The 16,639-nt window shown below is 35.9% G+C and overlaps 1 protein-coding gene across 14 annotated transcripts in view; it reads right to left on the bottom strand.

Moving 5' to 3' along the window:
• Positions 1-16,639, bottom strand: part of ROBO2 (roundabout guidance receptor 2) — a 652,610-nt gene that overhangs the window by 584,095 nt on the left and 51,876 nt on the right. For all 14 annotated transcript variants that reach the window (XM_049858165.1, XM_049858166.1, XM_049858169.1 and 11 more), the window contains exon 2: positions 4,155-4,481. In XM_049858165.1, coding sequence (XP_049714122.1) covers positions 4,155-4,481 — 327 coding nt within the window. The remainder of the gene's footprint in view (positions 1-4,154; positions 4,482-16,639) is intronic.

The raw sequence follows: 16,639 nt of genomic DNA, 5'->3' as shown, positions 1-16,639 counted from the left end.
AAATATAAGGTAAGTGATTCAAATCACCATTACAATGATTGGTCCTGAATATTTTTTTCCCTCCCAATCTTGTTCAGTTACATAAAGCTGTATTTATTAAAACAAAAAAAAAACACAAATATGTTTGTTAAAGAGCAGGCTGACTTCCACAGAGCCAGTTAAGAGAAATTGTTATTAAAAAAAAAAAAAAAATTGAACATTTCATACTAGAATAGAAACCAAGATTTTTGAAATTAAAAATGGAAACCAGGGTGAAGCAAAGAGATGCACATTTTTTCATACTTTCAATCAAAAATAATTCCACGATCAAATTTGTGACAACTTTGCTTGCTACTTGTCCACACACCCTTGACTGCCTGGGTACATCTATATCAGTGGTTTTCAACTGATTTTAGCCCCAAGGAACATTTGGCAAAATCCAGAGACACTTTTGGTTGTCCAACTGGGTGCTACAGGGGTTTTCTACCGGCATCTAGCGGGCAGAGACTAGGGATACTGCTAACCATCCTACAATGCACAGTACAACCTCCCCCACAATAAGTAATTATCCAGCCCCAAAGGGCTATAGTGCGGAAGTTGAGAAACTCAACTCTAGTTCCTCATTTCCCATTCAGAGTTGAATTGCTAAAAGAACAGTCATAATTTGCCAGCCCACCACCTACTCATTCTTCAGCTGCTGTGATCTTTTCTCATCATGACAGACCACAGACAGACACTTCTTATTTGACCACAATGTGGCATTTGTGTTGCCAACTTATTTTTTCTTCTTTTAAAACTATTGCCTCTCTCTTTGTCCTTCTCATCACTGCCCTGCCCAAACCCTATCACTCTGATACCTCTTCTGAGCCTCCTGCACTGGCACTTCTTTCCTTTACTCACTCTTCAATATTAGTAGTGTTCTAAGAGGGGGAATGGCCTCAGCCCTTATTAACCGCTCCTTGCACAGAGTCTGCTTGGGCAATCATGTCAACTTCTATCTACTCTCGTGGTTCCTAACTCTATCTGGGAAAGACTTCTCTTCTCAGTTCTAGAAGCTCTTTTTTTAAGTGAAAGTCAGATATCTTTACCCGAGTATCTCAGTGGTATAACAAACAATACAGACAAAGTTGACACATTGCCCTATTCCCTCAACAGTGACTTCTCGGGTATTTCCCATCACTGTGGATGGCAGCGCTGTATTTCCAGTCACTCAGCTAAAAATGAATCTGGGAATCTCCCTAATTCCCCGCCACCCTCTTCCTTATCCCCCATATCAAACTGAACATAAAGTGATGTGGTTTACAATTCCTAAATATGTTTCAAAGCATTTCCTCCTTTCAATCTTCACAGCTCCTTCCGCAGTTTAAAATCTAGCACCATCTCTTTTCTCAAGTATTTGATAGCTTTAACTCTTCTCTGACTTCAATTATCATCCCTTTAACTCAATCTTAATTTTCTTTCAAAGAATCTCCTTTATCTAACAACAAAGGAAAAAGTCTAGATATTATTTTTCCTAACTTAATTGTGGCAACCCCACGTCAAGCTATCTGCAAGTCCCCAAATACAGTGTTCATTTAGGCTCCCACTGTCTTTACCTCGATGACCTTTCACTTCGGTTTGCACTTGATGCATTCTTACATGTCCTTCAAGTCAATGATCAAATGATATACCCTTCTAGAACCCTTGGGAAGAATGAAATATTCTCCCCTTTGGGTTTTTCCTCTATTATATTTCCTCTATATGCCTCTATTATACCCTTTATTATTAATTTATATTTATATTTTTATGACTAATTATCTATTTGCATGGTTGTCATCCCAACTAGATAGTAAGCTTTTTGGGAATAGACTGGAGTGTGTCTTATTCACTACTGTACAACAAGTCATCTTTCAGTAGGGGTCCCCACTCCTTTAATGGATAAAGGGATGGATGAGTCATCGATTGAGCGTTTTAGTAGCTGAGTGTACTAAAATTTGAAGGCCAAACATTTATATAATCTGTAGCTATTCCTCTGTCATTTTACAACTATACACCTTGGTGACCAATAAAAAAAAAAATCACAATGTTTTGACCTCAAATTTGCATTGTATTACTTCTTATAATGCACAAAGCAAAAAGACTGATGAGCTAATGAGAAAGAGAGGAGCAGCATATAAATGAATATTATTTGATCACACATTTCCTCAAATGGCGTGAACTGGTGACATGGCATTAGAAGAAAGAATGTTATTCACTAGCTAAATTCAATTTAAAAGCCATCTTGTTTTCCTCTCTAGGTCAGAAGTATTTCAAGTACTTTTCAAAGCGCATTTATTTATTTAAAAACAAATGCTACTGACATATTAAATGAAAAAAAATGACAATTTAAAATTTTCTTCCTAAAATAGTTTGATTCATTATTAATGATGCAATTAGGGAAGACAGCAACCCTTTTAGAGTAAAGAAAAGCTCCACATGCATGTGTGTTGAGAGCAAGTCTAATAAAGCAAAGATTCAGAGAAAAAAAAAAGTTTATGACTGCACAACAGTAAAATGACTGGCCGATTCAGAAAAAAAAAAAAAAACTTTAAAAGGAAATTTAGTTAAAGTTTTAAAAAACAGTTATTTGGTGTTGAGAGGTAAAAGAAAACAATAAATTTTAAAAGTATTCATTTTCATTTATGTAAAGTTTTTTTATTTTAGAGTGCTTTCCATATATGTCACAATTCCTTAGAACTAAGAAGATTCAAGATCTGATCTTGAATTCCCCATTAACTTGTCTAAATTTAGGTCACTAACCTGTCTTATTTCTGGAACTTTTTAAACAGATTGAACTATTTCAATGCCAGATTCTATTGATATTTTTTTTTTCCCACCAGACACCTTTATGTTAAATATGACAGGCTTTATCATCCCATTTTATAAAGAAAATGAAGTCCATGAGAATTAGAATACTTCAAAATAAAAATAGAACATTTAGGAATGCTTACATTCTTGAAATTTTGTGTGTATATTGCAATTCTCATAAAACTGTAATAAATTTGAGTGCTTTTGAAGTATCATTTTATATAAATGAAATGACCTGGTATTAGAAACAGATCAGCATTGCTAGCTAAAGTTCTAAAACTTATTTTCAAGGTACCTGACAAAACAAATTTGGGTCTTAACATTCTTCTAGTCTTCTACTGATTGATACATTTCAAGCATCACTAGCTTTCAGGCTCCTGGTAAAAAACTATAAATCAGAAGACTAGATATTGGAAAGCAAAAGCTTTCATTGGGATATCCAAATAAGACATAGCAGGATTTTGTTTACTAAAAGATGCTTTCATATGTAATAACAGTGATTTTGTTGAGAACCTCAGATACACATATCCACAAGTTTTGCAATCCAATGTTATACCACATAGCATGAGATTACAAGGATAGACTCTGAATAGAGACATAAGACCATGAGTTATTATTTAGCAACACCCTCGTCTGGCTATATCATAAAGACCCTGAGTTCTGAAAATTTCTCAGTCCCCTGTATCTATGAAGACCTACTTGCGTGACCAGAAAGTTGAAGGCAACAAACTTCTTTCAGGCACAGTTTTTGACATCTTACTGAAAATCCATTTTAGATAAAATCTACCCTCGAATTAGACAGCTTAAAATAAAAAACTTACAGAACTGTATAAAATACAACCTTAAATCTCCACGTATAAACCAGAAAAAAAAATCTATTGTATCTTTGAATTTGTTTTGCAAAGTGATCCATGAAGTTATTGAGCCAATATCCAAATTGACACAAAGCATTAATGCCTTAATTTACAAATACATATAATTACTTACGTGTTAATAGTTACAATATTGAATTTATGCCTCATATTTGATACTGTGTTACATGTAAACTTTTTAACATAACCGACTTTAATACTAAATTATATTCCCAATTAATAATTCCAATTTTAAATATGACCAGCATCAACATCACCTACATATTGATTTAATATAAATAAACTTATTTCAACAGCCCTGGCTTGACATTATTTTGACTTGATGTGTTTGGAGGAGGGAAAGTAAAATTATACAGAGTGTGTTGACTGTTCTGGTCTGTAAGTATTAAGCACCTGGAGGAACAAAATCAACGCTTACTAAAAAAATTTCAAAAAAGTAAATGTGTATCATTTATGAGGTTCATTATATTCACTTACATGCCACTTCCAGAGATGCATTTCGACTCACTGCTTCACCAAGGTAGTTCCTTGCGACACAAACGTAGCTTCCTTCGTCAGGTTTACTTCTACGCCCGTGCACAATGCGCAAGAAGAATAAAGATCCGCTGGGCAGAAGCATCCTGTGGGACCGGGGATCGTCCTTGTCAGTCTCCACCCGTTCACCATCCTTGTACCACTCAATGGTGGGCGTTGGCCGGCCCTCTGCCTTGCAGTTCAAGGTGGTGGGCTCTCCCTTAGAGACTATGACATCTGAAGGGTGCTCCACAATTCGCGGGGGAAAGTCTTCCTGGCGAAGACGAGACCCTACAGCACATGAGAGAATGAAGATAAGCTTTAGCATTTCCTTACCCATAGTTTTTGTCTCACTTAGGTTCATGGCAGTGAAATTACACTCTTCAATTATTTAAAACGCACTTACTAGTATTTTATTTATGTTCCGCTCTTGTTTTTTTTAAGCATCTTGTAAGTCATCCTAACTCCTTTGGGGAATGAGACCATACAGCAATAAATTAATATGTTCATTCTGATGAGCTAGGTTAAACATGGTCCATGAATCATGACAAGTAAAAGTAAAAAAGGCCAGGAAATTTTCTTTGGGGACTGACATGTTGGAATGGGTACAAAGAAGAATAAAACTACCTGCCTGTCCTCAAAGTGCTTACTATCTACTGAAGAATGAGGGAAGCAGGCAAGTAAGGAGAATACACACAAAGCTACCATCTACTGTGCAAGCATTGGGATATCAGACTCTTAGCATCAAAAGTAACCTGTAAACTATGTACAAATACTGTATCAATTTTAAAGTGAGGGAAGACGCTTAGGAAATGACATCCATTGTCCAAGAATGTAGATGAATTAAGCAGCGGAGCCAGGATTTGAACCCAGGTGAGACTGACTGAGGGACTCGAGTATAAATCACTATTAAAATAAGAGATCCAAGAAATGCACTATACAAAAAGAAGGGAAAAAATCAGGTTAACTCTGGGTAAAGGATTATAAGAGGCCTCTCCCTGAAAAGAAGGCATTTCAATTGAGCTGAGGAGAATAAAAATATGTTAACTGAGATAGAAAGACATTCAGACTGTAGGAATGCCATGAGCAAAAGCAGAGAGGTGAGAGTAGGTACATGATACATTTTCTAATGAGGGAGGAAGTTGATGCGGCAGGTAAGGATAAAAGGTCATCTTGGAGCCAGAGCAGAAAAGACTTTGAATACCATGCTGAGAAATAAGGATGCTATTCTGTTTGGTTAAGCGTTTTTGAGGGGCCAGGGACATAACTCTGTATTAGAAAATACTTCTGGGCTGCAGTGTGAAAGATTGATAACAATGGAGATGAAATGGCAGTTGCGGGTAATGTTACTCAAGTAGTCTAAAAAAAAAGAGTGGTAAAAATAATCTGACTTTGGGAAATGATGCTGTAGATAGAAAGAAGAAGGAAGACAAAAGGCATATAATAAATGCTTGACAGAATTTGGCACACCACCATGTAATAAGGAAGCACGATGGGTACCGATGACTTCCTCATGACTACAATGAAAACAGTGCCATGGGGGTGGAGGGTTCAAGAAATAGAAAGAGAAAGGCCCATTGGTCTTTGAAGATGGAAATATTACATAATGTTTTGCTTTGAATATTTATAATTTATAAGGCTCAATAGCCATTATTTATGGGAACTACCGCCTGCAAATGTAAGTCAGATGCAGAGAGGGATAACCATGTCTGACAACATAATGACGATCGAGATAAGAGCTTTTGAAAAGTTTGCTCTTCTAATTTGCAACCCAATCACCTAATAGTAGCACATTTTTGCTCAATAAACAGAATATTTACCCTCAATATTATTCCATTGGACTTTCAATATTAATTTCAAATCCATATATTAATTTAATAAATGGAATTTAATTTGGTAGTGAATAAATCTTTTCTGTTCTGAAGAGAATTATGTTTTAATGGTTGCTGATTACCATTTGTTAATGTATCATATTAAAAAAGAGAGACCTTATATAAGGATTAGATACCTAAAGCAAATGAGAATTTACAGTACACAAAGTCAAAATTTTAAAAAAAGGGAAAAAAAAAACTAAAAAGATCCCAGATTAATTAAATATGGATGGGTAATCACAGAATGTAATAACACCGTAATATAAAACCAAACCAAACTCATTGCCATGTAGTCACTTCGGACTCATAGTGACCCTAAAGAACAGAGTAGAACTGCCCCACAAGGTTTCCAAGGAGCACCCGGTGGATTCAAACTGCTGACATTTCGGTTAGCAGCTGCGGCTTTTAACCACTATGCCATCAGGATTTCAACACCATTAAAGAGGAGATTATATATTGAAAGCATGGATCCCTAAAGCAAATACTGAATTCACAGAATATAGAAAGTAACACTTCTTTTAAAAAGTAATAATCAAAAGAGATCTCAGAGTATTTAAACGCAAAGAGTTAATCATAGCTTGCAAATCTGTAATATATTCCCAAATGTAAACATCTGGACATATCACCATAGAATCTAATCCTAAAAGGCACCAAGGGTTACATGTCTCTTTCACATAACACGGATTCAGCAGGCTACAATCAGCTTGTTTAGATATCCTCTTTGTCATTCTCTAATTCCCCTTATGCAGCAATCTATATTCTCCCTACTGCCAAAGTTGTTCTGTTACTAGAAGTAAACAAGTCAATTGTCCATGTCACTTGGGTGCTATTTATTATATCAATTAGTTCCCTACCTCACTTGGCAATGAGCCTTCATACAGCCTGAATAGGATATATAATTGATTAACACCTACTAAATAAAGTTTACAATAGTAGGCTTGTAAGGAAAAAAAAAAAAGGGGGCAAGATTTAGTAATAAGTTTTAGAATTCAGCCTATCCAATAACAATTGAAAAAGGACTCTTCTATCAACTATTAAGAAGATTTTTATCACTATAATATATGCAAACCAGATCATTAATTAAAATAATGATTCAAGTGTGGTCACATCAGGATATCCTTCTAAAACCTTTACTCCCAATGTTCAAAAGAAAACATACAACCTAAATGTGAGAGCTGAAAGTACAAAATTCTTAGTAAAAATCATAAGCATAAATCTTCATAACCCTATGCTGGCTTTCTTAGATATGACACCTAAATCACAAACAACAAAAGGAAAAATAAACTGCACTTCACAAAAATTAAAATCATTTGTGTTTCAAAGGACATCAGAAAAGTAAAAAGACAACCCACGGAATCTGAGAAAATATTTACAAGTCATATATCTGAAAGAGATTTATACCTATACAACTAAAGAGTGAAAAATACAAATCACTCAATTAAAAAATGAGCAAAGGATCTGAACAGATATTTTTCCAAAGAAGTTATATAACTGGATAATGAACACATGAAAAGACGAATTCAGCATCATTAGCCATTTGCATTTGGGAAATGCCTTACTACCACTTCACACACACAGAATGTGGAAAAACTGGAGCCCTCATATATTGCTCGTGGAAACGTAAAATAGTGCAGCCAATTTGGAAAATACTCTGGCAATCCTTCGAAAGGCCAAATGTACAGTTACCATGTTGCTGTTGTTGCTAGTTGCCATCCAGCTGATTCTGACTCATGGCGACCCCATATGCGCAGAGTAGAACTGCTCCATAGGATTGTCAAGGCTGTGACCTTTCAGAAACAGATTGTCAGGCCTTTCTTCTGAGTTGCCTCTGGGTGGATTTGAACCACCAACCTTTTGACTAGTAGTCAAGTGCTTAATGTTTGTGCCACGCCAGTACCAGGGTTACCCAGATGATACAGTAATTCCACTCATAGGTATATACCCAAGAGAAATAAAAACATATGACCTCACACAACCTTCCATATGAATGTTCATAGCAGTATTATTCATAATAGACAAAAAAAAGGAAACAAGCCAAATGTCTATTACTGATACATGGATAAATGAAATGTGTATCCACACAATGGAATATTGTGTATCCACACAAAGGAATGAGGTATGATACATAGTACAACATGAATGAACCTTGAGAACATCAAGCTAAATAAAATAAGCCAGATACAAAAGGACAATTTTATGATTCCATTTCTATGAAATGTCCAGAAAAGGCAAATGTATAGAGATAAGAAGATGAGTGGTTGCCTAGGGCTCAGGTGGGAAGTGGAAGGGGTTGGAGGAAAATGGGGAATGACCGTGAAAGTGTATGCTTCTTTCAGGTGTGATGAAAATATTTTAAAATTGATTGTGGTGGTGGTTACACAATTATGTGAATATTAACAAAAATACTGACATATACACTTTAAATTGTAAATTGTGTGGTATATGAATTATATTTCAATACAACTCTTTTAAAAAGTCAACAGCTAAAAGAAAACTGAAAACTTTTATAACAAAACATTGTAACAATCTGTGTTCACTCCTGCCAACAGTTAGGTTATTTTATTTTAGGTTATAACATGCAATCGTCAGGTCGGCAACAGCTAACCGAGGCATCAAATCGAAAGGTTGCAATATGTATATATTAATATATACATAGAATACACATATATATGTATGCATGTATAATAAAGCATACAGCTACAATCTAAATTTTAAGATGCTTCTAATAGGAAGAGAATTAATTCTGAGCTTTCGTAAATTAAGGCTATGGCAGGGGTCATTGAGATAGAGCCAATGGATAAGCTCCAGGTATGTCCATAAATTCTTTGAAATTGCCTGTAAAAACGTGTATACTTTGTCTAGGTGGGAGGAGATAGTTGTGGAGGCCCATAGCTTTCATCAAATTTCCAGAGTTCTGCGGCCTTAAAATTATAAAGGACTATTAAACTACTGGGTATTCTACATTACTGGACCAACGCAACTCCATTATTTGGTCAAAAAACTCCAAGCAGAACTCATAGGGAATCCAGAACCAAACAGTACAGGGGGCTGTTCATCACATGTGAGGTACCTGGAAAAAGCTTAAGCTCCTAAGCTTTGATATCAGACTAGCAGCCCAGACATCATGTTAGAAGTTCAGGATCCCAGGCCCCATCCCAGACCTATGAAACCAGAATCAGCATTTTAAGAAATCCTGGAGACATACCTAAACATATCCATGTTTGAAAAGCACTGCGCCAGCCACTTTTTGCATGGCCCTGAGCTAAGTCTATTTTTACTTTCTTTAGATGTCATTTAAAAAAAAAAAAAAAGACAATGACAACTATGAGACAGAGACCTTACGTGGCCCACAAAGTTTAAAATCATCACTATCTGGCCCTTGACAATAAAACTTTGCTAACCTGCTCTAGAGTACTTCTTTTCTCATCTTCTATTAAGAACTGTTTTTAATTCATGGTTCTTCTATAAAGGACCACAAAAATCTCCTCTCTAGATTTGAGAAGAAAAAAATTTGACAGTCATATTAATATTGCTAGTATAATGCGACATACTCAAATTAAGCTATGTATTAGGGTATCTTTTTATCTACAAATCTAACCATGTTTGTGGTTGATATTACAAGTTTCATCATCTTTTCACATCTCAAATTATAAGTGGGCAATCATGTAGTAAGGATTTAATTTTAAAACCTTTCATTCAACTCTCCTTACCTGTTACAAAATGAGAAGCAATGGAAATCATTTGAAGAAAATAAGTCAAAGAAAAGCCATTAGTCATAACTAGAAAACATCACCCCTGTTTTTCAAAGTGTAATTCTCAGACTACTGTAGCACCATAACATAGGACATTTCTTTAAATTGTAGATTCCTGGTCTCCACAGTTAACCAAGAGCATCAGAAATTACCACTGGAAGGGTCTAATAATCTGGGTTTTTAGCATGTTTCCCAACTGAAGGTCATGCACTTATACCTGCCTAGATGTAGGCATTTCTCAGCAACATCAGGTTAGTCAGCTGGGTGCCGATGCATCTTTGAACAGTACTTTAAACACCCAAATTTACATAATGGATTATTTCTGCTTCTCAAAGACTCTTGAACAATGATCTCGTAATTTTTTTTGGTAAAATATTTAGTAGAAAAAAGCTTTAGTAGTTTATTAGTCCTTCAAATTTTAGAGGGTAGGAGTAAAGTGTAAATCATAATATATGAATGTATTTAAATTTAGTTTTATTTAGTCAATAACCACTCATTTATAGTGAGGGCTGAGGAACAATTCCAGGAAAATTAGAGACAGAGTATGAAACACACTCACTCCAAGAAATTTCTATGTAGTGTCTGTCATTCTTTTGCTTCAAAACGCATGTAACATTGTGTCCTAGTTCATAACAAGCAGTACTTTCTTTTAATAAAATATTTCAAAAAATAATCCACGTAAAATTAAACAAGGAAGATTCTCTATGATTACTCCATTTTGAACGAGACCAGAGCCACCTCCTAACGTTATCCATGGCCCAGTCTGAGAGGCAGTGCACTGCATATCAAGAAGTGAAGGTCACATGCCACCTCACAATAAGGAAGAGACAATGTGACTGAAAAATCTGAGGGATTATCAACAAGCTTACAATAATTCCTCACTTTCACTAAGTATAAACCAAAACACTAACGTCTAACTCACAAGTTAGTTTTGAAGACTCAAAGAAACCATGTGCATTGACCAACAGGACCCGTGGCAGGCACTAAGAATCTTATTTTCTTTCTTCTGTTAATGATCACAAATATTCTTTCCAAAATTTAGCACACAAAGCTCTAAAGACATTGACAAAAGTTTCTCTTTTCTGAGGATCATTCTTGCATTCATGTTTTACTAAACCAGGCTGATAGCTTTGCAACAGATGTCAATAGAATTAAGGTTTTTCCTGCTTTTTATTTTGTAAAAATACATTCTACTCAAAAATTCCTCCACTGAATTTAACAGATTTCATTGCCATCCACACAGATTAGTGAGCTAAGGTAATTTGTAATGAACCGAATTAATCACTCACTCAATCAAGTCTGTCCTTACCACTTGTCCACACTTGAATTCATCATGATGACTAAATTCAGGGTACTTTCCTTATGTGTCATAAGGAGGAAGGGATAGAAAAGGGCTTATGAGATAATATTTTCTTTTTTCCTGGAGGTACTATAATGTGAGAGGATGTGGTGAGAAGGTCAATGTTTGGAAAACACAAAGACTTTTTATCCATTTGAACCTTATTGAAACACTCTCTGGAATTTCTCTAATTTGCCACTGGCCTAAGTAATTTTACGAATTGTATTCCTTCTGGAAACAGCAGTGCCATGCTGACAAAAATAAAGTTAAACTAGGAAATGACATCAGAATTGAGACTTAGAAATGCTACTTATTCATCACAAAATTTCAACACAGCTTTTCAGTGTTGTAAAACTAAGTGCTCAAGCATGTGAAAAGGAATTGACAAGGACAAAAAAAGGTTTATTGTCCACCTTAACAGGCAGCCTTTATTCTAGAAGGTTCCAGCTATACAATATGGTGTCCAGCAGCAGACATAGTATCACCCAGTATTCTGGGTACAACATGGAGTCCCTGGGTGGCGCAAACTGTTAGGCACTTGACTACTAACAAAAAAGTTGGTTCTTTAAACCTACCTAGAAACACCTTTTTTTTTTTTTTCAAAAAAAAAAAAAAACCTTAGAAGAAAGTCCTGTCAATCTGCTTCTGAAAGGTCACAGCCTTAAAAACAACTGGCTTGGTTTTTGGTTTCCAAGTCCAACAGTGTAGAAGGTTGATCTACCAGAGATCCTCTTGTCCCAAACTCCCATTTTACAGATGAGAAGAAACATGAGAGAACCAAAGAGCTGCATTTACTTTCACAAAAACTGAGACTAGAAGAATATAGCTGCCTTAGCTGTGGATCCAAGTTTTATTCAGGATGACTTTTGCTTCTCTCTTACTCCTTTTTCTTACTCATATTTTGAAAATCTAATATAGAAAGTCCCAAGCACTATTTACTTCAGCTAGATTTGTGGGTGGTTTTTTTGGGGAGTTTTTTATGCGGTTTTTGCTGGCCCATTGTATGGTTACCAATATGATCTTAAGCAAGTTGTCTAAACTTCCTTAGGGTATGATTTCTTCACCTCAAAACTGAGGCAATGGAAGAAGACAAATTTTTACAAACTCATTTGTAGCATAATCACACTCTTCATGGATGTCCCATCAAAAATATCTTAATAGACATATTTAATACAGAGGATAATTGGTAGTGATTTCAATTTATGAACACAAAGCCAATTTTAAAATATATATTTTAGATTAATGTTCATATTTTTAATACAAGTAAAGATTAAAAAGATTTCGCTTGATAGGTCTTCTTAGAGAATGCACCAAAAATTAACACTGATTTTAAAGGTTGAAGGGTTTTAATTAGCATATGTAAAACTTGGAATTTGTCTTTAACTTTTTAGGAAATTTATTCACATTATCAATAAATATGTTACTGGGTAGGGGATTCATGCTTATTGTAGCTCCTAGAAACACTATGTCTACCAGTTGTTATTGTGAGGTGCCTTTGAGTTGATTCCAACTCATAATGAAGCGACCCTATATACAACAGAATAAAACACTGCTCGGTCCTCACAATTATTGCTGTGTTTGACCCCATTGTTGCAGCCACTGTGTCAATCCATGTCATTGAGGGTCTTCCTGTTTTTAGACAACCCTCTAACTTTACCAAGCATGATGTTCTTCTCGAAGGACTGGTCCCTCCTAATAATATGTCCAAAGTATGTGAGACAAAGTCTCACCTTCCAGGTAGTAGTCACTTATGAAAGTTCATTGAATTGAATCAATCAAAATTTAAATAAGCTTTAGGAAGATTGGAGCCCTGGTAGTGCAGTGGTTAAGAACTGGGCTGCTAACCAAAAGGTCAGCAGTTTGAATCCACCAGCAGCTCCCTGGAAACCGAATAGGACTGTTCTATTCTGTCCTATAGGGTTGCTATGAGTCTGCATAAACTCAAAGGCAATGGGTTTGGTTTGGTTTTAGAAAGATTGGCTGTAACATTTTGTTATTGGGAATGCATTCCAATTCTCTTCTATAACCATTATTCATATTCTAAGCAGACCAGAAATCAAAGTGGGTTCCACCTGAGGGTGATACACATTGTATAAAGACAGAAAGCTACATATTATTAATGCTTTTATACAGGAAAAAAAACACGTAATTAAAAAACACATCAAAATGCATGGATTGGAGAGAGATGTACAGTGCAATTCGCACTGTTAAAATTCTCATGGTTAATAAATGGCATCACCGTTCTTGTTTCTCTATCATAGTAGGTTGCAAGAGGGGCTCCTTGCTGGTCACCAAGAGGTCACAGGAGGTTGTCAGGGATGAAATTCTAAAGCTCAGTGACACACAGAAAGCCAATCTTCTCAATACACAAGAGAAGAACTCATATAAATGAAGCTCACCAAGGAACTGATGTACAAAAACCAGAATGCTATGTTTATTAATTGGCAGCAGTCAATATAATTCTCAAGTGGTTTACACACTTGCAATTATAGATAAGTTTATTCCCTCATCATAATAAAATTTTATGGTTGGTTAAAAAATAATCAAAAGGGATTTTGTTGAGTATATATTAAGTATAAATGAAGCAGATTGTATGGTATCAGTCTTTGATAACTTGATGTTGTTGTTAGTTGCAGAGTCAGTTTTTGACTCATGGTGATCTTAAGTATAACAGAAAGAAATATCGCCCAGTCTTGTACCATCTTCGTAATAGATGTTTGAGTTCATTAAGGCGGCTATTGTGTATTGCCTTCCAACCTAAGGGGCTCATCTTCCAGACAATATTCTGTTGTGATCCATAAAGTTTTTGAAAATAGATTACCAAGCCTTTCTTCCTAATCTGTCTTTAGTCTGGAAGCTCCGCTGAAACTTTTCCACCATGGGTGACCCTGCTGGTATGGGAAGTACAGTTGGCATAGCTTCCAACATCATTTCAACATACAATCCACCACAGTAGGACAAACTAACAGGAGGGTGTTAGAAATTTGAGGTACATCCCCAAAATAAGAGTATACTGGCCATGCAAATAGAGAGCTTCAATATGGCAAAGAGGTAATGTTCAGGCAGGTCTAGGGTAACCCCTCCCCCAGCAGTTCTGGATGTACAGACAGTAATGTTTATTTTTTGTAGTTTTCGGCCTGACCATACATTATTTCTTAGCAAAGAATATCAGGAAATACTTAGTACCCGAAGTGGGTTGACAGCTTGACTCTGCTTGGGGCTGACTTGCTTGCAGGTGCGCTTTACATATACAAATGCACAGATTCTTAGAGCCTCCAAAGCCTTTGTCATTTGGAATTGACTGGCAAAGTGTAAGGCACAACTTAGGGAGCGTGAAGGCCATATGGAAACACTTCCTATCTCTTGGATCCAGAAATCATTTCAACCAAAGGCCAAATGAGAATATATGGATAACCTTATCTTAAAATTAAATATTTAATCCATCATTTAAAATACAACCTTAATCAAAGATGTTCAAAAAGCTTTTTTTTTTTTTTATTCTGTGTGAGAAGGTTACTATCCCAGAAGAGGTAACAAAAATAGATTAACAAAACTTTTTCTCTGAATTTCACAGTTGTTCCTGGTGGCGCAGGGGTTAAGAGCTACAGCTGCTAACCAAAAGGTCGGCAGTTCAAATCCACCAGCTGTTCTACTATGGGGCAGTTCTACTCCGTCCTGCAGAGTCACTATGAGTCAGAATTGACTCAACGGCAGTGAGTTTTATCTTAGGCCTTTGCTTATCAATTCTTGACAGAAACTGCTGAAAATATTAAAATCAGAGCATTTTTTCTTTCTTTCCTTCCACCACCCATACTATCTAATTCCTTTATTAAAACCAAAAAAAAAAAAAAAAAAAACCCACTGCTGTCAAGTCGATTCCAACTCATAGCAACCCTATAGGACAGAGTAGAGTTGCTCCATTGAATTTCCAAGGAGCGCCTGGCAGACTTGAACTGCTGACCTTTTGGTTAGCAGCCACAGCACTTAACCATTATGCCGCCAGGGTTTCCAATTCCTTTATTAGGTAAGTTTTAATGCCCTTTTAAAAAAAAAAAAAATGTTCTGGCTGCCTACATCCAAGGAACTTAATCAGTGACCTGACCTGAGCATGGTGGGCCCTGGTTTTAGACAGAGCATCTGGATCTACAGGGAAGAGAGCCTATTTGTGTATGGAAGACCCAGTAGAGGAAGGCAATCAAACCCAAGATGGACACAATGGAAAGGTCTACATAACGCTGAGGAGAAATTGTGAAACCGCCAATCTGAAAGGTTTCTGGTAAATTCTTAGCAGTGATCTTCCTTTTGAGGAAAAAAAAAAAAATTACTTCCCTAGTTTATAAATTATTTTTCCAACCATTCCATGAGGAGCCATTTTATTTACCTGGACATTCATCCAATACTATTTCAAATCAATTTGCCATGGTTGAAGCCTGCTTTAAAGAGTGATTTGCCACCAAATCAGAGGTTTTCACGGGTTATGCAGATTTGCCTTAGAACGACAAAAACCATCCCAATTCCAGAAAAATAGCTTTGAAATTGAGCTTCTTATTATCATATTCATAATGTTTTGAGGTGGTTTTAAAATTGTATTTAGTTTTACAACAGACGATGCAATGAAGCACTCTCCAAGCTCATTAAATTGTTAAAACTAATGTCTGTTTTTCTAAAAACGATCCACCCTTATGTAGTGGAGACTATAAACAGATTTCCAGAAAATGACATTCTACTTTTATAAACTCCTAGTGGAGTGATAACATTTTGGCGTTCTATTTTATATCCTAAGCAGTATATTCCACGAATTATATAGCAGTAGCTTTAGTCTTGGTAACTGCAGATGCCAATGGACACAGGGTTCCCACCAGCACTGACACTTTATGCACATGTGCTAAGCTTTGTAAAATACTTAGTTTTTGATAAATTTGCCTAGAACTATGGATATATTTCCCTTTAACCTGAAATATTGCATTATAAATTGAGATTAAACCCCACTAATCAAAATGGCAGACACACTTATTATATGCTATACTAAGAATTTTTAAAGACAAAACTGAAAATATGAGCACAATCCAAAAAGTTTCTTAGAAGAATAATGGCTAAACCACTATTTAAAAAAAAAAAAAGCGATAACTGTCACATGCCAAATGTATTAGCTATATCACGTCAAAGGGATGCACACAATGACTGATGTTAGGCTTGTGCATTTCCACTTGACATTCAACTACTGACGAAGTTGGCCTACTATAGTGACTCTCATTACATTACTCCAATTACTTTTACAGGAGGATTCTTAATCCATGGATTGGCTGGCTTATGTGGAGTGGAGATAAAGGATGACATCTCACAAATCAGAAGCAAAATTTTGTGTGCCTGTACCCATGTGCCTTTTTAAGAAATGATAAGGTACATTTTGGCAGTCATTATACTCCCTATGTTAATAGGACTCCAATTTGAAATTGCTCTCATTCAAATGCCAAATAGGACTACGCA

This window comes from Elephas maximus, chromosome 18 (genome assembly GCF_024166365.1).
Source record: "Elephas maximus indicus isolate mEleMax1 chromosome 18, mEleMax1 primary haplotype, whole genome shotgun sequence".
Classification (NCBI taxonomy): Eukaryota; Metazoa; Chordata; class Mammalia; order Proboscidea; family Elephantidae; genus Elephas; species Elephas maximus.
The sequence above is the reverse complement of the archived record's forward strand: the minus strand, read 5'-3'. Positions and strand labels throughout refer to the sequence as shown.